The sequence below is a fragment of the Corvus brachyrhynchos genome, unplaced genomic scaffold (assembly GCF_000691975.1).
Source record: "Corvus brachyrhynchos isolate BGI_N302 unplaced genomic scaffold, ASM69197v1 scaffold279, whole genome shotgun sequence".
Lineage (NCBI taxonomy): Eukaryota > Metazoa > Chordata > Aves > Passeriformes > Corvidae > Corvus > Corvus brachyrhynchos.
In genome coordinates, this window is record NW_008246060.1 from 7,752,663 (window position 1) to 7,778,520 (window position 25,858).

A 25,858-nucleotide genomic window follows, 5' to 3' on the forward strand; every position below is an offset into this window, starting at 1 on the left:
CATGAGGACTGTCTGAAGTGCTTCACAGATTGCAAGCTAGAAGGATGCCTGGATAATCAACCAGAATAGATTTTTACTGTTGATCAACTTCAATCAGTAAGAAAAGATTCTTACTGTTGATCAACTTTTGCCAGTGAAATGTTTGTTAATACATGCATAATAGAAAAAAAGGACATAATATATTTAAAAGTTTGGCTTCCAAAGAAAGCCATATACATTAGAAATACAAGTATTAAATCCTTCAGGCACACTACATGTAGTAAAATATCATTATAAAAATAGATACTTTTCTAAAATTTACACTGTTAGGCACTGTAAATGAACCTGCTCTCCCTGAAAAACCTGGTGTCACTGGAAGCAGTAAACGATGTTAGTTATATGGCCCACAGTAAAACTGACAGCTACAGCTACTTCCAAGAACTCTTCAGACACATACCTTTACCTTAAAGCTATGGATACACCACCACAGTCTTACAGAAAAGACTTGAACTCCTACTGAACTACAGATCCATCTACTAACCCCCACATAGGGAGGACTGGAAGAAGAGTTTCGTTTTCTCTAGATTAAAATAAAAACCCTGACATAGGAAGGACTAGTTAAGCTTCATGTAGAAAATGACTGAAGAAATCATTCTGGTTCACTGTATTTTGATTCACATTTGAACCATGAACCAGGCAGAACTGATAATTCAATAGCTTTAAAGATGACTTCAAAGTTCAACTTAATCTTTTGCTAAATCTGTACTTCCTTACTTAAAAACATACTTCAGTAAGGATTAACACTGAATTTGTAAGTCTTTCATCAGTCCTGGTAGTGGCAGTTGAGACTTGTGAAGATCAACATAGCAATTGTGAGAGAAACTACAGGAATAACAAAAGCCATCAACAGCTAGCACAGCATGCTTGCTACCTACTGAAACAAGCTGCATTTTGAAGTATGTGCAGACAGCACTTTTTAAAGATATTACTGATCATTGAAAGGATAAGCATTTTTAAAGAGGTTTTTCTTCTATAAATAAAGAATATTTACATTATTCTCAGACAGGAAACAGCATGAGGGTTTTACACCCTCTTGCCTGAAACAGAGATTTGTAACACATAATGCTACAGATAGTCAGATTTTTCCCATCCTGGGAACTGGCTTGCATTTTTCAAAACAGAGTGGGGTTTGCACAACCAAGAATCAATTAAAGATCTAGACAGTTTGTGATTTTTTCCCAATTTCCAATTATGGTTGCTGGATATCTTGCCAAAAATGACTGGATAAGTCTACTGTAGAGATTAATACGATTGCAAGATTCTCAAGAAATCAGCACACAACATTTGAAAAGATTATATTTTAAGACAGATGACAGGAGTGAAGACAGGACAATCTTCACAGCAATCCTTCAAGGAAAGGGCTTACAGCAGTTTCATGTCTCCCTGCTACAGTCTTAAAATCTGTTCTGCCAAGGTCTTGGGAAATTACATTTCTTCCTCAGAGAACAACGCTGGTGCACTGAGTTGTCTTGTTAGAGAAAAGGTAGACAGTGTGCGTTTGGCAATTCTTTTGTAACAGCTTCAAACAAAAAGCATAAGCAGGGGAAAAAATCCACATAAGGCTTTTAGCAACAGAAGTATTTCATGGTCCGTGCATTTCTTCCACCTTGGTGTCCAATCAATAGTCTCAAAATAGATTGTTTTGCAACATGTGTCTGCTTTCGTATTCAGAAGGCATTACTTGCTTTTACAGCTTCAATATCAGAAATCAATGTCCTGGCTAGGAAAATCCCAAAAATCTAAAAAGATAAAAAAAAATACCATTTGTGAGATAAACTTGTAATGTACCAGTCTATAAGATGTTTGTTTGCAGGTTCAGATATCATTTCATAGCCAAGATCATCCATCAAAGCATAGCTATTACTAAGAAGTAGTAAAGGCAACAGAACCTTGCAGGTAATAAAACTCATGAGAAAGATGCTTTCATGTAAAACTTCAGCAGCATTCAAAATAATAAGCTTTCAGATGCCTTAGAGCTAGAAGAAATCTACTCATCCACTAAGTTTGAGTGTCATAAACACCCATGCTTGCCTATTGCTAAAGCTACAAACCAGACATTTTCATTTGTTCCACAGCTTTGAATAACAATCCAGTCAGTTTTCAGATCAATTTTTTTAAACACAGACTGGACAATTACCTGTACTAAAATGAAATTATTGTCACAGACAGCAGTAAGAGAAGTCCCAGATTTCTCAGAGACATTTAAATTTGAAATTTTAACATTCATGTCAGTTCTCAGGGAAATCTTCCTTTACAAATTGAGGATAAATTTGTAACTCAGCCAATTTCCTGTAACATTCTTACAAATAATATAAAACTGGGGTGAAGTTTTTAAAAGCTAAAAGATTTCATTTAAATGTAGTTAGGTTATGTCTAATTCTCAGTCCCACCATGAAATAGCTTAATGCACAAGAAAGACCCAATTGGAAAACACAAGTAACTGAAAGTGGTTTCACAGAGACCAGGGACACAAATAAAGAACAACATTGTCAAGTTATTGTCAATCTACACAGTGCAAGAAGATCAAACTTCAAGTCTTGACCATCTTCCTAACAAAAGATCCTGTTCTTAGCACAGCATTTCTCAAACCCATGGAAGGATTATCACTAGATAGTGATAAACAAGTATCAAACCCTAAGCTACAGAGGGCACTATTACCAGGGCTGGAGAAAGATATTTTACCAGCACTCTATACTCCACTCTTGTCAATTACATGGAAAATACTTTCTGTAGCAGATTTACAAGTTTATTTCCCACTGAATGAATTTCATAGCAGAGAAATTAATGTAGTGCAAACAACTGCCACAACAAAAGCAAGATCCACCTTGACAGCTGCAATCTAACATGCTTTACTGAAAATTTTAGCTCTCTCTTTGATGTACCAAGCACTGATGAGGCAATAGAAGTCACAGTGACTCTTTCATCTGGTTCTGCTAACATTGCATTTGCAACCTGGTCACCTATTTCCCTGCTCTTACATTCCCAACCTTTGTGAGCAGCATGCTACACCCACTTACAGCTGGCTGAGGTAACCCTAGCATGAAGGACAAGGTTGTATCTTAATCATTTCTGGTTTGGGATAGAAGGCTGGAGTTCAGATCTACTGGAACAGACAGCAGATCCCCCCTCCTTCATGGCATTAAAACACAAGGAGTATTTTATATAATAATCATATATTATATACGACTACATTAATATTACAATATATATATCAATTATCACACACTATTATTAATACACTATTTTTATAATGACCTTCACTGCTTCGAGCAAGAGGTATTTTCACACTAACTCCCCTTTACTATAATTGCTGTTTCTGCCATATTCTTCTTGTAACTTAAAAAATCCATATTCAAGATATTTATTTTACCTCTGTCCATAACTCCTTTTACCTTCAGCAGGTCTGTATCTGCAATCATGCGCAAACATGACATTTTTTCCAAAGAATCATAATAACAACAACTAACCTGGAGCAGTGAGATAGCTATGAAGACACCTGCAACAATGTAGATATTTCGGGGCAACCAAGCTTCAAGTGCATGAATACATCCTTTGACAAAAATCTGATCATCCCATTGACTTTTGCTCTGAATGTAGAAAGGAAAAAGAAGAATATTACTTTTCTGCTCCAGTTTATAATAAGATCAATCACATGATCTAGCTAAGCTAGTGTTTTGTCACTTTTGCAGTGAAGTTTTTAACCACACTTCAAAAATACACATTTGGATCAGGGAGTGCCAGACATTGATATTCATATCTTCCTGAAAATCCTGTTATTAGAACACTGTAGAATTATCAGTTAATAGACTAGCAGATAATAGATCAGCAGTGTTAGACTATTAAAATTGATAATTGAAATGCACACTTGAAATCCAAGTCCTACCCCTTTTTGAAACACACCTTCCCCTTCACCTGTTTTATCACTTGTTTTCTCTACCCTCCCACAGTACAAGCTTCTTTAAACGAAGGACAATGTCTACCTTGCTCTACTTGTAGTATGATGTAGCACAGTAAATTAGCTCCTAGAATTTTGAGCTGACACATCTAATCAGCAATCCCACCATTTTTATAGTTTTGCCTCTGCAGGCCCAGAACATGACAGACAGCATCTTACCTTCTTTCTGATATCATAGCCACACTGTGTATTCACAACTTTTTGCTGCAAAGCAAAACAGATTTTAAATAAACCAATTGAATTCTACTCACTTCTGTTCACAGCAAGGTTTTTTTTAATATTCATAAACATATCAGAATTGTCAGAGCCAACCATTTTAAGAAGCATTTTTAGCAAAACCAAACAAAGCCCTAGCAGAATACAAGAAAATTAATGACAAAGCAAAGATGTGTACTAGCAAGATGATATCCTGCACCAGAAATCTCAGCTGCTTTATCACTTGGCATTCAACTAGCAACTTTTTAACATGAAAACTGCACTGCCAGCACACAGGTAAGACATGTGCATTTACAAAATGCATAGTAAGTTACATTGAAATATTAACAATAGAATCTCACATTAAACAGATTTAAGCATCCTTTTGCCTCCTTAAATACAGCACCAGCAACAGAAAAATGTGCAGCTGAACAGTACTGCTCCAAACTAAACTAGAAAATAATTACTGGGGAATCTGACTATGGAATATATCCCTGACAAAGGTTTTCCTTGGCTGATTTCCAATACAATCAGAAGCCTATATAAGGTATTAAATATAACAATGGCTATCTCTCAGCACAAGGATTGCTGGACGAATTTTGAGTTGTAAGTATTCCCACTAATAATACCATAAAGCACTATATGTTAGCTCCTACCTCCACATTTTGGTACCTGCTGTAAGGCTCACAAAGTCAAACTTTACTACACAAATTAACCAAAAAGCACTTAAACCTTCCCAAAATCAAGGATTGACCCCGAAACTTTAAACTTCATACATGAGCACTTTACTAATTACTGACAAACAAGCAGCAAATGGAGTTACTCCTGCCTGTCTGGCAGAGGGGTGGTGAAACATTAATCCTAACTGGGGCAAGCACAGTGCTTCAACAGTGATCACAGCTCCTTACAAACCAGGTAACAAAGGCCAGGGATGCAAGGAAACAACACACTGGGAATAAAAAAAATGTCAGCCACCACTACTTCAGATCCAAACCATACTAAAATAGCTTGAATTCCTGGGGACAATACATTTTCAGCTGTCTAACAGGTTGCCACATTTGGACTCTAAAAAGAACGCAACAGAAACACAAAAAGTTTGCCTGCACAAGAGTAATTTTTGGTCATTTAGGACATCTCAAAGCCCTTCAACACCTTATTCAGGAAGTACTTCCTGTCATAACTTTACAACCTCAGAGCAAGAACAAAGCCGGGAAACAACTTACAGCAGGATCAGGTATACAACAGGAAAAAGGAACTCCGCACTTCTCACGACTCTTGCTTTCACTCTTGCAGTCAAAGTATATGTTAAAGTCCCAGTCTTCTGGACCTTGGGCACCACAGCAGTGGTTCTGCAACAGATGAATACATTCCAGAAGTTTGTTCAGTGGATAAGTCATCTCTAAAATACCTCTAAATAGTAAGAGCTTGCTTACAAATCGTCACCATGCTTAAGTCTATGCAGAATCAACGACAACAGCAGAGTAAAAAAAAAATGAGTAGTCACTAACAGGGCTCTATATCACCATGCTTAAGTCTATGCAGAATCAACAACAACAGCAGAGTAAAAAAAAATGAGTAGTCACTAACAGGGCTCTATGAAATCAAAGCAATATGTCTGGAATACTGCTTGTGGAAACAGGTGTCAGCATGTCAAGCAAAATCATGAAAATTATCACTTTAGATGTAACTGTCAGATACAATCAGTTCCATTACTAAATTTTTTTATGAGAAAGTTTTTTCTTAGGGAGCAAGGGAAAGGGGAGCAAATGAGAAAGGTCAAAGGCAGATGAATGCCTGAGAGAGCTTCCACAATGGACATCAGAACAAGCCTGGATCTCAGGATATCTTCCTTCCCCACTGCTTTCAATACAGAAGGAAGAAAACCAGCACATCAAACACAGTACTATTAGCTACAAAATATTATAATTCTGTAACAAAAATGAAAACTTTTAAATCCACATATTCTCCTAGAAGACATCAAAGTGGCAGGATTTGAACTTACAATTCTCTGTAGTGAATCAATGATGTTCTGGAGATCAATGTCATCTCGGTAGGATTTAATGTTATTCTCAAAGAATTCTTTTACCCTGTCCCTCACCCAGTCCTGGAACAGGAAAGCCATAGCTGCTACTGCCATCTCCAACAGGAATATAAACACAATTGTTCCACAGAACTGTAAAAAAAAAAAAAAAAGAAGTCCTAATGCAGAAAATATGAATTCATTTTGAATGCATCCCTATACCACCAGAAACAGGCACAGAGAATTAGGTTTAAATTTTGCCTCAGTACAGACACTGAGGGCACAATGAGAATACAAGGTAAAGAAATGCCCAAGAGACAGTTATCCTTTTATTTTTGTCACCTGAACTTGACAGTAAAAAGAGCATCAGACACAGTCATTATGCACAGCAGTGAAAGTATTAATAAATGAGAATCTGTAAAACACAGGGCTAAAAAAATCTTGATATTACCTCTTGGATTGTTTCTAATTTTATAATTGGTTTTTTATAACTTTTTGGCCAGCTTAACTGTTTTCAGATCTAAAGCAAAGAAGCAGCCTCAGTATAAAAACAACCATTTAAGAAATTTCACATCAATCACTAAGTCCCAAAGTTTTGTCCACCCAACATCTATAAGAAACTTTAACGTTTTAAGGGATTTTGTTCCACTATTATATATTCTCACAGCAATTCCTAACTGACTAAGCATGTTCCATAACATCACAGTGTTAGATTCTGATATATGTACTATAACATCACTGCAGAGCAGAACAAATGGAAAAAGGGAAGGAGGAACATGTTCCACAAAGAGGAAAATACACAGGCTGGAATCACCCCTGCTTTCAATACCACTACTCAGAGGTTTGTCAAGGCAGCAAGTTTACCATATACTTTGTCACAAACCAAATTCTATAATTAATTAGCTGGGTTTGCTCCCAGTTCATCATTTGCAGCTTTCACACGTATAATTCCCTCATATAATGATGTTACTTACAAACTTCAGCAGGCAGATGTTTTCCCTCAGTGCTCCCACACAACCAGCAAATCCCAAAGTAAACATCACTATTCCCACCACTAAGACAAGCACCACTGGGTCCAGACCATGAAGACCAGTCACCTTTGTCAGATCAGACAATACACCCTGAAGGAAAAAACCAGAACAGAATGTGACCACTACAAGCATGTTACTCATTGAGCATTCCTTCTGGATGACTTCCACATGATTCCAAATGAACTGGCTGCAAACCCTTGAACTTGCCAACAGTGACACCAACAAAAAAAGTCATGTTGTAAAATTGTTATTGACAACACCAATTTTCTTCAGCCCAGCAGAGGAAGTATTAAAGTTATAGCTAACAATTCTTTTAATAAGTCAGTTTCTCAGATTACATCCTCCTAGGTCTATGTGCCAAACAGAATTCCACAAGATGGTGCCAAAAGCTCAATACTATCACTGAATGTTCATTTAGCTTCAAGGCAAAAGAATTAATGTTTTATATTAACTTGAAATGCATCAATCAGAAGGGCACTCCAATATCATGGTCTAAAAAAAAAAAAAACCAAAAAAAAAACAACAAAAAAAACTTAAGAAAAATTTTCCAATCCTATTGTTTAAGTGGCAGAAAGGGAGAGACATTCTAAGGATAAAGAGGATAAAGCACCTTATGAATGACATTTTGAAGAGGTGAACAATCTTGTTCTGGTTTTTGAGGAAAGCAGACTTTTCCTCTCATTTTAGTTACATGCCTTCTAGTGTCAAAGAGTCTTAGTTATCCTCCTCCAAACTCAAAAATATAGAGGTATAGTCTAAACTTTTTACCTTTTCAACCCCGATAAAAATTCTTACACCAAAAGGTGTCCCTATATTTGGAATTTGCCAAACATAGAAGCAATGCTTTTTTTGTTAACTATCCAGAAACCACTTATCTTGACAACAACCTTTGCTATGGAGCCTGTCTGCCTAGATTTCTAAGCCTATGTGAATGTAATGCTAACACAGTGAAATCCTTCCTTATAGTTTCTAGATTAGGTTTTAAAAAGTTATTACACCAGCTACCATTAAAATTCCATCAAATATACATAACAGGATTCTCATGTGATGTGCAATAACAAGATGGAACATGCAAAAGACAGAAGGGGCAAACAACTGAAACTCTTCATGAGAATCCTGTTATGTGTATTTGATGGAATTTTAATGTCATGTGTATTTGCAGGGACATCCAGGCAGCCTTGCAGTTGTCTGAGTGTTTATTATACAACCATCACCAATACACAGAACAACTTAAGGAAATATTTTCATTTTAAAACAAATAACAAAAATCAACACACCACAATATCCCATCATCATATGTTTACTACTTTTTTTCCTTTATAAAGTATATTCTCAAGCTAACCGTGTTTAGTGTAAGAGAAATATCAGAGACACTTGAAATAAGATGCCTAATTCCATCAACAGAATTCTCATCTTTCTACCCAGGTACTTGTGCTAGAGTTAAGTGCAAAGAATATACATCCTAAGACAACACCTTGGAAAACTCCATATCACTTCTTATTCTACTGCTCACTTAAAAAATAAAATCTTCAAAATACAGCTTCAGAAGAAAATGTGCCCTTTGAGAAATTTCATCAGCTGAAGACACTGATTAACACTGATCACTACAGTGATCCACAGGACTTCATCATCTTTCATAGCATCTTCCATAACAGATTTTGTCAGAGCTGATAATTTGGTAACAGCAAGACAGTTGTTTTTATGAAAACTGGCTGATGGGATGAAAAGAAAAAAAATAATTGAACTGTAGAACTCAGAATTGCCTTGCCACAGCTGGTGACTAACAGCTGGAACAGGCTATTAGAAAATGGTCCTAGTTTGTTGATAATATGTTACCAGTCACATATTCCCATTCCTAAAAAGAAGTTAGACCTCACAGTTAACTAACAAACTTGGGTCTACCTGGTTAATTATGAGAGTCCCACCTAATCAAACCTTGGCGCAGACCCCACAATCAAGAAATACATGCCAAGATCAGACAGGCTAATGCAGTGTCCTTGTAGAACCAACATGCTGTGAAACCAAACACTGTGTGACCAGGATGCCATAACATTCATAACTATTGCCAGCCATCTCCTTCCCACATCAAACTCAAGCTTTTTGTTTTCAGATAATCTCATTTGCTCAAGCAATATCTTTTGGAAGAAAACTTCCTCTGATCAAAGCATGTTATGAATAGAAGTTGGCAGGAACCGGGCTTTATTATTCAACCTCAGATGTCACTGGTTCACCACAGCTTTGTCATGTTCACATAATGTTTATAATATGCTCTTTGAAAAAGAAGATTATGGGGATTTTGCCTAAGAGAAGATGTTAAGTCAAAAATTCTGCAGGAAGGAAACAAGAGAATTAATTCAGAAAACTCTCATCTCACCTTACCCATTTCTCTAAAGACACTCCTGCCTATGCCATCTGCACGTGGTACAAACTCTTCGAAGCACAGGCTGTCCTTTACAACACAGATTTCCTCAGGTACACAGGAATGCAGTCTGATACGTGCAGTCAGTGTCAGACATTCCATAACAAAATTCACACCTTAAGTCTTTCTTTCAGTCACACCGAACAGTGATTTCTCCATGATCTTGAAGTCCCTCTAAACAATAGTCTTAATTTGAAAACTGACTGCTCCCTCTCCATTTGTTATTAACCATGAACTTGCTGGAATGAATTTAGGTTGACTAGCCTCTAGTTTCCCAGATCTTCCTTTGTGTCCTCCTTGGAACTGTTTTAACAACAGAAACCATTTTCCTGATAAGAGGGCTCAGTGTTACTCACCTTGTTTCTACCAGCAGTTTACAATAATTCACTCTTAGTGACTTTTGCAGTATCTTTTGTGTGACAGATACTGACTCAAAATTTTATGCAAGTTAATTTTTACATGACTGTTCAGAATAACCAAAGCCAGTTACCAAATCATAAGGATAGGCCAATTAGATACACCAGTTAGAGAGACTGGATTTGTCTCAATCAAGTAACAGGGGTCAGGATGGTAACATTTTTCCACATAGTATTTTCAACACTTCTCACAAACCAGCAGTCTCATTTCAACATACTACCAGCAAAAAGAGAAGCCCAAGATTTATAGCCAGAGAAAAAGACTGCTGAAGAAATAATCTGAAGTGTAGTCCTAATGCAAAAAGAAAAGAGACAAAACCAGAATGGACCTAATGTACTTCACGTTGTGGTAATAGATAAGATGTTCAGAACTCTTCCACCACCTGTAGTTTATCTTTGGGTTTACCACAGCAGCACAATTTCTGCAGTGTTTTTCTCTTACTTCCCAACTGTTGTTCACCAAGATGTTTATCTGTAAAACACAGGCACTATTGGCTGAAAAATGGTACTGCTATGAAAGACTGAAAACATGGCACTGAACAACTGATGTAAAAAATAATGAACAGATTTCACAAGCCATTCAGAAGTTCAAAACCACAGAAAAAGGCTTTGAAGCACTTACTTGCAAGACACCACAGAAAGCAGAACGGGCTCAGGCAAAATTTATCAAATAAAGACCAAAAGAGTCTGTCTTTGCCTTTTAGTAACTTCAGTGTACCATAAAGACAATTTGGCAAATGGAGGTAAGTTCGGAGATATTAGCCTCCAACCACACAGATCCTATGTGCTTGTCTACAAAACAGAAGACTGTATGAACATTAGAGAACACAAATTCAAGACAAGTTTAACATCCTCCTTAAAGGGCTGGAAAGAAAATTCTTTTGTAACAACAAAACAGGAGGTAAATGCATTTATGTGTCGAGATAGGTTGCTTACTATATAGCAATGATAGCACTAATCTAGTTACGAGAATGTGTGCAGGCACATAGGGAACAGGGATGAGCAGAATAAATACCTCAGAATTAAGATCATCATAAAACTCACTTCCAAAAAGCAGAGGAATTCCAGAACCTCTCTGTATGTGGATAGCTGCTGTGTATAACCACTTCAATTAAGGAAAAGTGAACTTATGATGGTAATTGAAGTCTTACTACTTAGCAGCAAAACTGAACAGTGAGGGCACCTGCCCTCCACTCCTGACTGAGAGGCAGATCAATGAATCTAGTAATGGTCACTTTTACCTACTGCTTGAATTCATTAAGTCCATGCTTTTACATTCATTCAAGGGGTTGAACCATTCATTTCCATACCTGCATCATTCTCTTTTCTTGTAACAGGAGAACTGAGTACATGTGCACACAACTTCCTTCAACTGAGGAAGTTTTTTAGCTACAAGAAACCTTTGCTAAAAACAAGAGTTATTCAGCTACATCAAGTTCCGTAGTTTTGCTCCTCTATGTGGAAACACAATCGCTTAAGCACTCCATGGGGAATAAAGTGGACAACAGATGGCCAACAGACTGGGACCATCTTTCTGAAGTATTTCAAAGATGCACATTTAGATTTAGTGGTGCTGTTTTTAATATAAAGACATCTCATGCTCTTTACAAATATGTTTGTAATTAAAGGAGGTGAGTAGAGAAACATCTATTTTAGAAAACATGCTTTTGAAAGAGAACCTGTTCATCGAGGCTAAATTCTCCCTAGCATCCTGCTCTTACAATTTCATAAAAAAGCTCTGAATATCAAGGGTCACAGCTTAATTCCTGATCAGGGACAAGAAGCAAATTCCAACTAAACTCAGTTTAGATTATTTGAACATGGTCCTGAGCTCAGATGCTACATTTAACCTTTGCTGCTTCCTGAGGAAGTAGTTTTACTGGAGCAGGAAGGGGCAGCCACTGAAGTAAGACCAATCGTTTCTACCCTTACCTTTTCACTCCATGCCCACAGACCAGCTGCAAGGAAGGCCACTCCAGCTAGCTAAAATTAAAAAAAAAAAAAGAAAAAATTAATTAGATGCACTAATCAACCACATTCTCAAAAAACTTAGCCTGTAGCACTACTGCTCAAGTAAAACAAATACTGTAATTTGAGACAATAGTAACGGAACACTCCTCCCCATGAGTCAATCTTTTACAAAAACGATTTGAAGGGCATTTATTCCACAGCATTTATGCATTTTATCAACTACTTTCTAAAAAGTATTACAATTTGATTCTTCATGATTACTCAAGAAGCACACGGTACTTAACTGACAATCCCACACAGTAGCATGCAAGCAGGAGTTATCCTTGTCCCAATGACTTGCCATAAAACGTCTGCCAGCACACCAATGAAGATGTCAGAATATTTAATGCATTTTGAGGTTATTCCCTATTTAGACATTTAATAGTACCAATATTATGGCTATGACAGTAGCCATGCTTGACTCCTTGTAACTTCTCAATGTCAAGGCTCACTATATTAGCCTCTTCTCTGATTAGGTACAGTTTGTCTTCTGAATCGTTACCTTGTTTAAGCCCATCTGAATCAAGCTAGATTAATGGTCCATTTGCTTACTTTCCATAAGCACCAAATCTGACAACAAACCCTCCACTGATTCATGTGTTTGTATAATAAACACTTCTGAATTATAGTCACCCAAATGAAGCAAGAGTTCCTTATTCTAACATTCACTCCCTTTCTCCAACACTCAGGCAGCTTATTTTTAACATCCAATTTCAATAATCAAACTAAAATGACCTCTCTATAATCCAAGGGCAGCTCTTCCTCATTACTTAAAAAGCATTCAACCCTGCTATGGCCTCATGGCTCTCTACAACTACCTGAAAGGACATTGTAGTGAGGGGGATATCAGTCTTTTCTCCCATATAACAAGTAACAGCACAAGAGGAAATGGCTTCAGGTTGCACCAGGAGAAGTTTAAAGTGAATATTAGGAAATATTTGTCCCCTGAAAGGGTTATCAAAGCATGGGAGCAAGTGGCTTAGTCACCATTCCCAGATATATTTAAAGGATGCACAGACATGGCACTTAGGGACATGGACTACTTGGCAGTTTTGCCAACAGCTGAGGTTGATCTTAGCCATCTCTTCCAGCCTAAATGATTTGATTATTCTGTAGAGAGGACTGAGGTTGCCTCTCCAGTGCCAAGCCTTACACACATTGAAGAGTAAAACTCCCAAACTGAAAAAACACTTTGAATAAGAAATCCTCTTCTCTAGGAAATGCAGCACCTCCCATGAACTAAATGGGCATCACAGGCAATTCCCTACAGCACAGGCAAGAGGCAAAAATGGAACCCTCTTACAGAAAACAGATGTGTAGGTTTTGAATACTGCTGGGCTCATGGGCTGCTTGCCCTAAGCTCACTTAGGGCAAGTGAAGATGTTCTGCATTTACTCTGCTGGGGAGGGCGGGGGAAAGCAAAGCCAAAAAGGGCTGCAAGCATCATTCGTATTACTCTCTAAAAATTACTCAAATTATGTTAAACACTTCTGTCTAAGGAGCAATTATTATATGCCATATTCTTGGTCTTAAACACAGATTAAGCAACCAAAACCACCATTAATACATGGAGTTACAACTGGACAAAGGAGTGCTAAATAAATTCCCAGATGCTGCTTAATAAGCAGTAGCACAATGACTATTCATCTTGGACTCTGAATGGGCTAAGAATACCTAAAGTGATCATTTAGATCAAAGCATAACTTGCAAAACACTATTAAAAACCACATCAATATAAACAGAACATTGACCCAGATTAACCCTAGATCTTAACCAGTGATCTTCAGATTGAAAAAAGAAGGGAAAAGGGTCAGGAATCAAACTTGTATGTCATTAAGTTGCACAGTGCATGTAATTGATGCATCCTTCATCCTTTTCATTCCAAATGCTCCAGGAATGCTGGGAGACAGATGAAGACAGCTGGCATAATTTGCAGCAATCAAGGTAAATTATACAGACTGGATCTTTGGAAACTTTTTCTACAGAAAACAGGGTGAAAAATAATAAGTGGGAAGACATATTCCACTCTCTGTATACAAATTAAGGGTACTAGAATGCTAATATTGTGCTATTGAATTTGTAACTAGGGTGACCTCTTCAGACTGTCTGCTTTTCAGTATAATTACCTTCTTAATTAAATTGTAATGGATTTTTGATTAAGTAGATTTTTCACTAGCATGCATTATTCTCACCTTTGAACATGAACTTTGCTCTCATGTTTTTACAAAATGTCCAGTTTCAAGAAACTATACTATTTTTGCAAAATTATTTCCATAAGCATCTATGCAAACTATCTACAAGTAAAATAGAGTTTATCAGAAGAAAAATAAACTTAGTCTCATTAAATCAATGAGGATAAATCTAAAACTTAATTCAGCTAAGACAAGCAATTCATAATTTTCACTAGAAGCAACCAAACCAGATACATTAAGTTTCTTTAGCAAAAATCCAGTAAAGTATGATGTACTTGCAGAAGAAACAAAGCCATCAGCCACTACATTGACAGGTGCAATTACCAAAAACACCAATTTACAACACAGTAAAGTAGTAGTGAAATGGGAAATGAAATGAAATCCTTTTGTTTTAAAGACTTGAAAATATCTCACTGAAAACTACTGTAAAACACACCATGGTGATCAAACTAGCTCAGAAGTTAGTGTGACTGAGCATGCCCAGAGTTCTACAGAGAATTAGCACCAGGAGAATACGCTCTCTAACACACTTGCACAGAGGCATCCAAGTGATGGCTACGAGGCAGAGCAGGGAACTGATCCTGCCTAAACTAAAGGCCAAGCTTTAACCTTCTTCAGCTCACTGAACTAAATGGCTGAGTGAATGGGACAACAGGCAGCTGAGAAGAAGCAAGGACAACCAAAAGTGCTCCCGAGGTGAGAGAAGGCTAGTCAGCCATTTCAAAAACACACAACATTTTGAAATTTGGCTTTCACCAGAATCTGAATGACGTGCAAACATGAACAAACTGGACACCCAATTCACTGCTGTGCTGGAGAGTCATGTAAGCCATATACTGCATGAAAGGTTAGATGGAAACATACACAAAGCAGCTCAGTTGTGTCCCTTGGAACAGGAAATCAAAACACTGTTTACCAGCATTTGGTTATTTCCTGCTTTAGAACTAAGAAATCCACTTTTTTAACATATTGCATCAAACTGTAGGCTCTGCTCAGATGTACAATACTGATGCCAACTTGGTGACACTGTGCCCAAGACACCACTTTTAAGCATTATTCATTTATCCATTCCCAATCACACTTTGAATTCCTGTGATTCCTTTGACTATGCTGTCAGAATCACACTACCAACTGAGAAAACGGGGGCAATTTGTTTCTCAAATGTAGGCAGCAGCTAAGTAATTCTTGCAAGACAACCCTTGCACACCAACTGATTGTGGGTCAGTCTGCTCCTAGGTCTGATCAGGAGCAATAGGAATTGCACTCAGTTTTTGTATACTCTTACAGAGAATACATTTCCCACTCCCTGGATAATCCTATTCTACACTGCAGCTCCACCCACACTGGAGCAATCAGCAGCCTGCAGCCCTTCCTTCCTATCCTTGTCTCTTCAGACTCTTCCTCTCAGAGCCAGGAAACCACCTGGTGGTACATTCTTTCCTCTTCCGGGCACAGCCTTGCTGTTTCAGAAGTTCCTGGAAAACAACATCCTCTGCAAAAGCCAAGAAAATCTTATGCTAACCTGGGTCTTCTCTTATTTTTCAAAGATATGAACTCAGAATTCTTTTCCAGAACAGAAGAGGATTTTTGCCCTTCATCCCCATGTTCAGGGCAAAACACCACATCTCCTATACGATGAGTAACAAGTTCAGGTTTTGTCTCCCATCACCCTTAAGAGTCACACAACTACAGACCTTTAGAAGATAAATCCAGAAGACAGTAGCTAAAAGCTGTTTTGTCCTCTCCTCTCAATTCATGTGGGAGACAGTGAGCTCATATGTAACCTAAAAGGCTTTGGCACAGCACACATGCAATCCTTCACTTCACTGAAAAAGCCATGTCCCAGATGAGGTGCCATTCTCAGACTACCCAAAAAAAACCCTTTCAGCTGGAGGCAAAGCAGCAAGCACCAGAGCTTTCACAGAAGAGCTCACTCAATTGCAGAATGACTCAGAACAGAAAGGTGCCAAAACCAAGCTCTTCACTTGGCATTACTGCATATCTTTAAATTGCACCATGACAAATGAAGTTATTTGACAAAAAAAACCAAAACGCTTTCAAACACAAAAAGGTCCAGCCTTCTTATCTTTCTCTCTTGCAGGGCTATCTTAACAGCTGCAGTACTGCCTTATCACTACTCATTAACAAGAGTGTGCTCAGACAAGCTAAGTCTTGTGAGCATGCTTAAAAAGGAAGGTGAAAATAAAGTAATGGCACATCAAAATCATGCCTAGGAAGGCAGAGCCTTCATTCTCTTTCTTAAAAGAATAGAGAAGTGATAATACAACCCAGCAGTGCACAACTAAAAGTCAGAACTTTCTATTCCCAAGTCACTCACTTAAAAAAAAGAAATACTTCCAAAGAATGAAGATTTACAGATTTCTAAAGGCTGATTACACTGAGCTCACCATTATTAGTCATATTTGCCCTCTTTTAGTTCAGTATTTTGTTTTATCCCAACCTATGTGAACTGTATTTGAAGCATGACACAAACTACAGTAACCACTCACTGAAAAGTTTAAAAATTCTGTAAATTACTACATCACCACATGCTTTAAAGTTTATACAGTCACTGATGTTATTTTTAGGGCTACAATGGGAAAGTCAACATTTACCTTTAATAAGTAGGACAGAAGAACACATGCAACTATTTACACACACATAACCTGGCTTGTGCATAAACTGTCCTGAGCTGAGGCACAGGAGAGCTCTAACAGCTTATATGGGCAACAGGCTCTCTGACATCTATCTAAATCCATCCCTCACACACCTCTAGAGCAGCCATGCTCACCAACAAATGCTCACAAACAAGTTTCCACAAGCACCTGTCCTGTAACCCAAGGAAAGTGAATCAAGATTAACATTCCCTTCTTAAACGCTGCTTGTGAGGTATGGTTACATTTTCCCTTCTGGTTTTGTAGCCCTTCAGCTCTTTTAAGGCACATAGAAAATTTACTGTTTCACAAATGGTGAATTTGCAGTCATCCCAGGCAGCAGGATTTCAGAGGCTCCTGAATCCTTGTGTCAGCTAAATGATTCATGTGTTGCCCATAGAGACGTCTACCTTCAACATTTACATAGCTTGTTCTACAGCTAAAGGTGCCAAAAATCTTATCAAAAGAGCTGTAGCTGCACATCATTGACCAGGTCAGCCTGATAACATCAGTAGAAGCCTCAGACTCTTTGCTGAGGAAGCTACCAAGACTACAAGTACCTGTTCAGAAAGGTAGTTCCTCCAGCCAACAGATCAGCTGAAAACCACAGGTTGTATTATGAATTCTCCTCAATTTTTGGCATCTCTTTTAAAGTTTTTCTTTAAAGAACAGAAAAACCTTTAGATCTTCATCATTCATTTCAAGAGAATACAGTTTAAAAAAAGTGAAAAAATGTAATGACTGCAGACAAGAAAAAAAGATACAAAATTGATTCCTGTGAAAAAGCAGAGGCAAGTTCTTGACTGTCTTCCCCTTACAGTGAAGACAAAAATTTTCAGTTTTTAAAAGGTGGTCAGAAAGAGTCAGTCATAGACCCCACTTCATGAGACACTAGGAAAAAAACCCAGAAGTCTAGAAGAATCTTAATATATTAATGAACAAGAATGTCAATTTCTCACATATCCCACCAGGAACTGCTGAAGAGCATCCACCCAGTTATGACGTGATTTCCCTGAAAACCAGAACAGTCTGGCAAGTATTACTTCTTAATGCACCACACTGCACTACAGGTACGTGGGAATTTGTACAATACAGAAGAAAAGGAACTGCAGAGCTGGTGGCTTGTAAGCACCTGTTGCAACACAGAAAATATCATCCTACTGAACACTTGCACTATGCAATATTGTAGCAAATTAACCCTTACTGGAACAAAAGTTTCTACACATCTTTTCTGCCCTGCTATTCACACAAGGATAACTCCCCTGTGGCTTAATGCTGCAGTATCATGTTAGAACATTGCACTAGTAAACAAGAGGTGTTGACAGTAGCAAAAAGTTCTGTGGTTTTCAGCACCTATACTGCTAGCACTGGACAAATCACTGTATCTACACTTACCCAAGCCCACCCATGCCTTTCCATGACTGCAGTTCCTATGACTTCAGGTGCAAACTCTTAACATTTGACCTGAAAGCTCCAAAAGGAATTATTGAGTTGATCTGAATTGCATCCTCACCTTCCCCTCACAGACGTCTTAATTCTTTCTAGTGCAACACTATGCATTAACCTTTAAAGAGCCTTGTTTTCCAAGGCAGGTGCCATTAACTTTAACCATCATACACATCTAAAACCACACTTCTATTGTACATTTTCACATTCACAATTCTAAACAAATACTATAGGCAGGTTAGTCCATAGCAAAGTATTTCAAGACTGTATCAGACAATTCAGCTGCCCACAGAGCAGACAGGTACTGCCAGCAGCTGACACATCTGAGGCAGCTCCTTTTTCTTCTGCATAGTGTATTTACAGCTACATCACCCAACAAAGATCAAAGATGATCTGAAAGGAAACATTGTAAGAGGATATTCTTTTAACAGGGAAGCACTTAACATAAATAAGATGGATACTGAGTCCTCACATTTTCAATAATAATTAATTTCTCACATAGGACAAGCTGCTTCAATTACAAAACATCTGGGGCATACTACACATCAGTTTCCTGCTTTCAGGCAACTATTTCAACTTGCTCTCTTCAACAGAGTAATGAAGTTAATAAAATTGAGCTATGCCTAAACTATTTCAGTCTCTACATTTTGTACTCACCCAAAAGACAATGTTGTAGCTGAAGAGCAAGTATTTGTACCAACAGCTGACTTCTGCATTAGAATATCGGTAATAGTGCATCTTCTATAGCACAGCGTCTGCACAGAAGAGAAAGAATGACAGGGATTAGGTAAAGATTTCAAAAATAATGGATTTTTTTAGGTCTCTCTTGTTCTGTTGAGAAAGGGAGTACAGTAATCTGTACCATATGCCATCCAGAGTTATTTCAAAGTCAGCTCAAACTTCCACTGACCCTACACTTCCCTTTCAGTATTTGTTGCTTAATAATCCTATCTTTAAGCACCCTAATGTTGTAACAGGGTGGGCACACCCACAAAGGAAACTCACTATACAGTTAGCTTAGGAAGATCTACATCAGCAAGTTGACATTCATCTGCCTTCTCACTCTTTCAAAACCGTTTTACTTCTGCAGATGGCTGCTTGGACTTACCCACAAACCCTGTGGATTGCACATCCAGCAATCCAGCTAGCAGGATATCCAAAGTGATTACCTGGAATCTCTCAGTGTCTGTGGATTGCTAAATACAATAGGTAGCTGTACCCGGCCTCTTCCATACTTGCATGTTCCTTTACCAGATCATCTCCTGTAAGGGGTTTTATATTCAAGAACAGAAGTCCCACCATTCAAAACCAATCTGCTCTGTTGGAGTTTGGTTTGCTTCCTTACACACACTAGAGGGATAAGGTTCAACTGCAACTCTTGCTCAAGTATTTCAGAGAACTACAGCTGTTCAGAGTATCATAACTAAACCACCTCTGCAGAAATGCCATGAATAAGAAAAACAGAGAACAAGCTGTTAAATTCAGAGCAGGAGTGAGCACTTGCACAGCCCTCACATTCTGGACTGCTGAGTGCTGCCTAACACAGACAAGCAGCGTTTCAACCCTCCAGTTCCTGGAGGGCAATGTCAGTGAAAGGTTTGCAAAGGCAAGGAAACAGGAATACAGAATTTTCAAACACCTCCTAACTAAGAAAAAGTACTGTGCCACCCTGGTCATTCACAGACAGCATGCAAAAACCAAGCCTACCCAGTAAAGTCTGAAATCCAGACCATGGAACAGACAGCTGAACTGCACCACAAGCACAGCTATGAGAAGGTAAACTAGGTTTTTTAGGGCTGTTTGGTTGGTTTTGTTTTTCTAGAAAGGAATCTGCCCCAAAGTATAAAAAAAACACTCCACCTTAAAGAAGAAACAGAAGTTAGCTTTGAGAATTCCATCAACTACAGACTAGAATGTGAATTAATACTTGAGCTTGGTATTTCTAGAGTTCAGATGTTGATTTCCATATAATTTTAACCAAACACTGAAAACAAGTTTTCTTCCTTCACCTTACAATTTCTAATGCACACAGTTCATTTATAGCAAAAAACACTTAACTTTTGTTAAAACAAAGGAAATAATACTTTATGGCAGCATAGGCAGTAACTGGAAAGGACCTTCCTACATGTGGCCCAGTCATACCACACAAAATAAGTTTTGTAATTTTGTTACTGACCTTTTCAACCCATCCAATATTACAGACAAAATTTAGGAACCTTTACAACTGTGATGAATCCTAGCAAAGAACTCTTGCTTAAGCACCATCCTCCTGCTTATCTAAGCCCACAACTGAGAGAATATAAGAGAAGGAACAAAGTTTGGTTTTCCCAACTTAATTTCAGTTTCTAGCTCCAAATTGCAATTTATATTTCAACAATCAATACTCACACACTTGTACAACTCAGTAATTCTGATGTGCCTGGAGAAAAGAGGAAAGAGAGGCTACAAGAGCAGAATCCCGCTAATCTGAGCAGAGTCCAAGACTCCATTTGCATGAGTGTAATCCCATTTTACAGCAATACACTGGCTGCCAGAGCAAATATATTCTCCAGATGCAGACACACTGAGGCCTCCATCACTGCTCTGCTTCCTTCCCTGTGAAAATTAGCAACCTGGTAAAAGACAGGAGTAGCAACTGCAAAATGGTGATAAGGAATGTTGCTTTTGGTGCTTCTACATCTACAAAAGAGAAGACAGCATTTAGCTAGCACATCATTAAATTTCATAAAAATGAGGTTCTGCTAGACAAAGAGGCCTAAAATATAATTTGAGGCAAAAAAGCAAGCACACCATTTCAGGACCTTAAGGATACACATCATCTGAAGACTTACTTTTTGTTAGGTTACCCTCCCTGGCACTGCACTTATATCCAACTGTTCAGTCCCAGCTTCACTCGAACTATTCACAGGAATAAGAGCATTAAAAATATCCTTACTGATAAGCACTACTCCCCACCTACCTCGCTATTATGACCACCAGCTTGCAAGACATTTCTCTACACTTCAAATAGCTGCTAAGATGCCCCAGTCAACACTAATCACAGTATTTTAACAGAATGAAAAAGCAAAATACTTCTTTCAAAATACTCCTTTCAAAATACTCACTACTTAATGCTTGGAGATGATGGGGGGGTATATTACCAGTACTAGCAAGAAGCTGTCCTGTAACAGCAAACAGCTCCTCAGACAGATATTAGCTTCCAAAACATCTGCCTATCTTAAGAGCTGATTTGGCTTGCTCTGTGCTTACCCTCATCAGCATTCTTTTGGTGGTTCTTGAAAGACCACTGAACACTGTATGGCTGGTATGGGAGTGGCATGATAAATCTGAAGTGCAGGTAATGTGATTTTTTTTTTCCCCCCTAACACTACAAACAAATGAAGCAGTCCACTCAAGGCTACCTTCCCTGTGTTTATACTAAAAGCAGTCATGTTTCCTAACACAGAAGGCATCTGTTACCAGTCTTGAAATCTGCTATGTCAGTAATTCACTTCATTCACAGCACAGGCTGCACAGCTATGGTTAGGCAATACTAAAAACACTTGGAAGATTAAAGCAGTATGTGGGCAGCACAGACTAATAACGTTCTCTACTGTGTTTCAGACAAAGCAAGTCACATTGTGTCAGCTGACAGTTATCACCCACTCACAGCAACAGGAATTTCTAAAAATTAAATACAGAGCACTGCTGCTTTGGTAGAATATAATTGTCTTGGTGTTTACAGCTTTAGTGAGGGGAAAAATACAGTCATTCATCAAGAGGCTACTGCCGTTTCCAAAGCTTTTCAACAACCACAATTCCACTCTTACCTTCAAAGTGCTACAGCAGTGGTATTCCTAATGTATATTCCTCACTCTAACAAAGCAGATGATGTGATCTATTAACTAATCTAACGTGGGGATGCAGAGAAATCCTCATGGATAAGATGTTAAGTTTAGAACAACTGAAACAAAACAAATTTCTAGATTTAGGTCCACAAATTCTTTTAATCCTCCACAGGCATTTACTTTACAAAGCAGACCTAAGTCACACTGAAGTTCCAAGTTCAGCCAATACTGCCACCATATACAGAGTCCTGATCCCCTTCACTGCCCCTCCTAAAATCCACAACCATTCATCAACCTAACTCAGTAGAGCAAACAGCCACAGAGCAAATCATGTAGCAAATCTAGTCTTGTACCACACACCAAGAAGTAAACAGTTTTAAGCCTTCCAACCTACCTTCCCAGAGCATGTACAAATGCCAGCATGGGGGCAGTCAGGAGGTGGCAGGAGAACAAGGATGGGAAAGCAAAAGCAGAGGTAGCTTGAGCGTGCTCATGGAAATGCAGCACCCCTCTGGTGCCAGCCTATGCCAGCACCATGCCTGAAGCCAACATGCCAAAACAGATGAAGCTGGGGGAACAGGGGCACAACTGAGGCAAGAGAAAACAAAATTCATTTGCCAAGCTGTTGGCTGCTCCTCCACTGTTCATCAATACAAAGCATCACATCTATATGGAGCTGGTGAAGCAAATGAACAAAGAAGAATATGCTGAGGAGCAAGAATTTTTAAAATACAGCAAGAGATGTACTTTGGTCTATGACTTGTTTTGACATGACTCAATTCCATTACTCCATCAACACCAAATCTATACCAAAAAGCATCAGTTCATTCAAGACATGGTGCCCTTAAAAACTACTGCCATTCTTTGAAGGTGCCCAAATCATTAGTGGTTTTTGTGAAAGTAAAAGGCAGCCTTATCCCTGACCAGGCATAATTCAGATATTCTTAGGACCTTCTAAAAATGGAAGAACTAAAAGGCACCTATAGACTGCTCTTTCCACATCCTAGACAGAGCTGACCACCAAAGGGTTCCTAATGTTCAGAACAGTATCTGGGTGTTAGCCATCAAATCTTCACGTGTAGGGGCTGAGCTGGTACAACAAAAAGCCAAGAAAAACTGACAGGATTTGATGCTCTTAAAATGATCTGTTCATGGAAACAGATAGAGTAGTCCTGCTGATGACTCAGGAACTCCAAGCAAGCACCTGTGATTTTGCAATTTTGTCTCCAAGGAACTCAGACTAGGGCCTCAGAAAGAACAGACAAGCTTCTCTTAAGGAATGTAAGTATAGTTTATTTAGTTCTGCTGCAGTTCAGATGAGCAGAAAAATATCTGCTCATTCTTAGAAGAGACCTGAGGATTAATCAACAAAAGGGTATTTTCTTAACCTGAAAGACTTATGATGAAAGACATTATCATTAATAGGTTATCCCTGTTTCACCAGAAAAATCATGGCAAGCAACAAATCTCAGAATTCAAGGGAAAACATGGCCAAAGCCAGACAGAATTCTTAAGACATCATCTTTTGGGACCCTTATTTTGTACTGTGCTGAAGACTCTAAGTCCTCAAAGAATATTTCAAACAGAAGTCGCTCCAGTGCAAGCACTAAAAAACAATCCCTCAGAGAAGAAAAAATCCCCAACCTATTGGGAAGGGTTTCATGTTTCAGTTACGAGGCTTTGTTCTGCTACTACAGCACAAACTACAACTTAGCAAACTTGTCAGAAACATACACCAGTGTTTCCAAACCCCAAACAAGGAAGCAGTAATTCAAAAGAGCTCCGCTCCAGGTCTCTATAACTCACACTCAAGTTATGCTGTGCTTTTGGCCAAGCCACTACTTCTATGCAGATGAGTTGCATCCAAAACACAATGTAAGTGCTCTGAACTCAGTAACATTCCCAAAGTGGACACTCCACCTTCTAAGGAATAAGCTACATGGTCATCAAGAACCTCTTCTGAACAACCCACTTGACTAACAAACATCACTAATCCTTTGGCATAAAGGCTCTACACTGCACAACTGTAATTCAAGGAGCTATTCAAGCTATGATTCATGGAATATTTTCAGCTCCATTTGATCTCCTAAACTAACAGAACCACACTAAAGGAAGACTTGAAAAAGGCAAGCAGAATTCAGTACTGCTCCCACAGCAACTCAAAAGCTGGAACAGAGGACAACAGCAGTTCTACCAACTTCACTTTTCACTGTTCTTCATACAGAAGCTACAAAAGATACAGCTGGCTGGCCTTGCTTCCACGTGTGGAAGTATTTATTCCTACTCAACAAAAAAAAAGCTATTACTAATATTTAAAAAAAAAAAATCCACAGAACAAAAGAAGTTCCAGAGATTCCATATTTTCATTTATACAAACCAGTCAGAATGCAAGTCAATGACGCTGTACAGTGGAAGTCTTGACAATGTAAATTCAAACTGCAAATATTTTTAGTTATTGACACTGAGAAGAGGCACAACTCAATCGTTCACAGAATTTTAGTACATTTATGCTAGTTCTGCCTTACTGACCCTCAGGTTCATTGAAGTAGTAACTGAACAGATACTTTCTGCTTCAAAATACAGAGGTGCTTGACAAAGGTATCAACTAAAATGCAAGGATCTCTTACCTAGTTCAAGGAAAACCTGCTCGAAACAGCTGATTGCAAATAAAGCATATACTCCACATTCTGACTTAAAGCAAGAGATAGCACAGGAAACAGAGAGAAAAGGAAATGCAAGCTTCATCTAAAAGCCAGCAATTTTCCAAACATGAGGAGAACACAGTAGAAGCACAGGATGTAGGGCCTTCACTGACCCTATGCTCAAAAGCACTATTGGATATACTTCTGGAGTTAAAATTCAGTTGGGATTACACCAGGGTCAGTGAAAACAACACTAGATATTTTCACTACAGTTGAAAAGATGCCTCGTTAACATCTTAGAGAAGTTTAGAAAAATCTTTCATGTCCATGAAAATTTTCTTTAATAAAGCTATTGAGCAGTTTCATCTGAATAGGAACTTGCCTGTGCCACAACTTACTCACTATACACAACAAGCCACAAGTCATACTTTCCTTTTACTTCACAGAAAGTTCAGGTATTGGGAAACACAGAAGCCAGTTAGTCATTCTGAGCAGGAATTTATTCACCCCAGGGTGCAAAACCTGCTGGAACAAGTAACCAGAATAATCTGAGCTGACCCAAACTCCTCAACTGCTTTCTACTACCTCCCATTAGAGCAGATACACACCCACTCTCTGTAACATCAACAGTTGCAAGGCAAAACTCAAAGTCTTAATTTAAAAGAAACATGTAATTTGATTTTTTTGTTGCCTTCCAACAGAAGGTTTTGGAACCCTTACAAAGTGAGTATCTTAGCTGAGGAGCCAGAACTTCCAGTTCGGGGAATAATTTTAGTTCTATTTAGTAATCCAACAGTAACAGAACCTATTCCATACACTCTGTCTGCTCCCTCCCATACCTCCATACAGACCAAAAGGTTTCAAGCACAAAATGGGTCCCTCCATTTGCTATACCACTTCATATCATAAAAATAAGGCAGGAAGCCACCAACTCTCTTTGCTGCCAAAAATACTCTTTCTTCAGAGAACATCCTAAACTTTTATACATATTGTGACTTTCCTCCACTTCCAT

The 25,858-nt window shown here is 38.4% G+C and overlaps 1 protein-coding gene across 2 annotated transcripts in view; it reads right to left on the reverse strand.

The window, feature by feature from the left end:
* Positions 1-138: 138 nt before the first annotated feature.
* Positions 139-25,858, reverse strand: part of TSPAN14 (tetraspanin 14) — a 33,497-nt gene continuing 7,777 nt past the window's right edge. For both annotated transcript variants that reach the window (XM_008642809.2, XM_017746363.1), the window contains exons 2-9: positions 19,035-19,132; positions 12,008-12,058; positions 7,184-7,330; positions 6,192-6,362; positions 5,413-5,538; positions 4,154-4,198; positions 3,507-3,626; positions 139-1,778 (exon numbers count right to left, since the gene is read on the reverse strand). In XM_008642809.2, the coding sequence (XP_008641031.1) occupies positions 1,707-1,778; positions 3,507-3,626; positions 4,154-4,198; positions 5,413-5,538; positions 6,192-6,362; positions 7,184-7,330; positions 12,008-12,058; positions 19,035-19,115 (813 nt within the window). In that variant the 5' untranslated portion in view covers positions 19,116-19,132 and the 3' untranslated portion in view covers positions 139-1,706. The remainder of the gene's footprint in view (positions 1,779-3,506; positions 3,627-4,153; positions 4,199-5,412; positions 5,539-6,191; positions 6,363-7,183; positions 7,331-12,007; positions 12,059-19,034; positions 19,133-25,858) is intronic.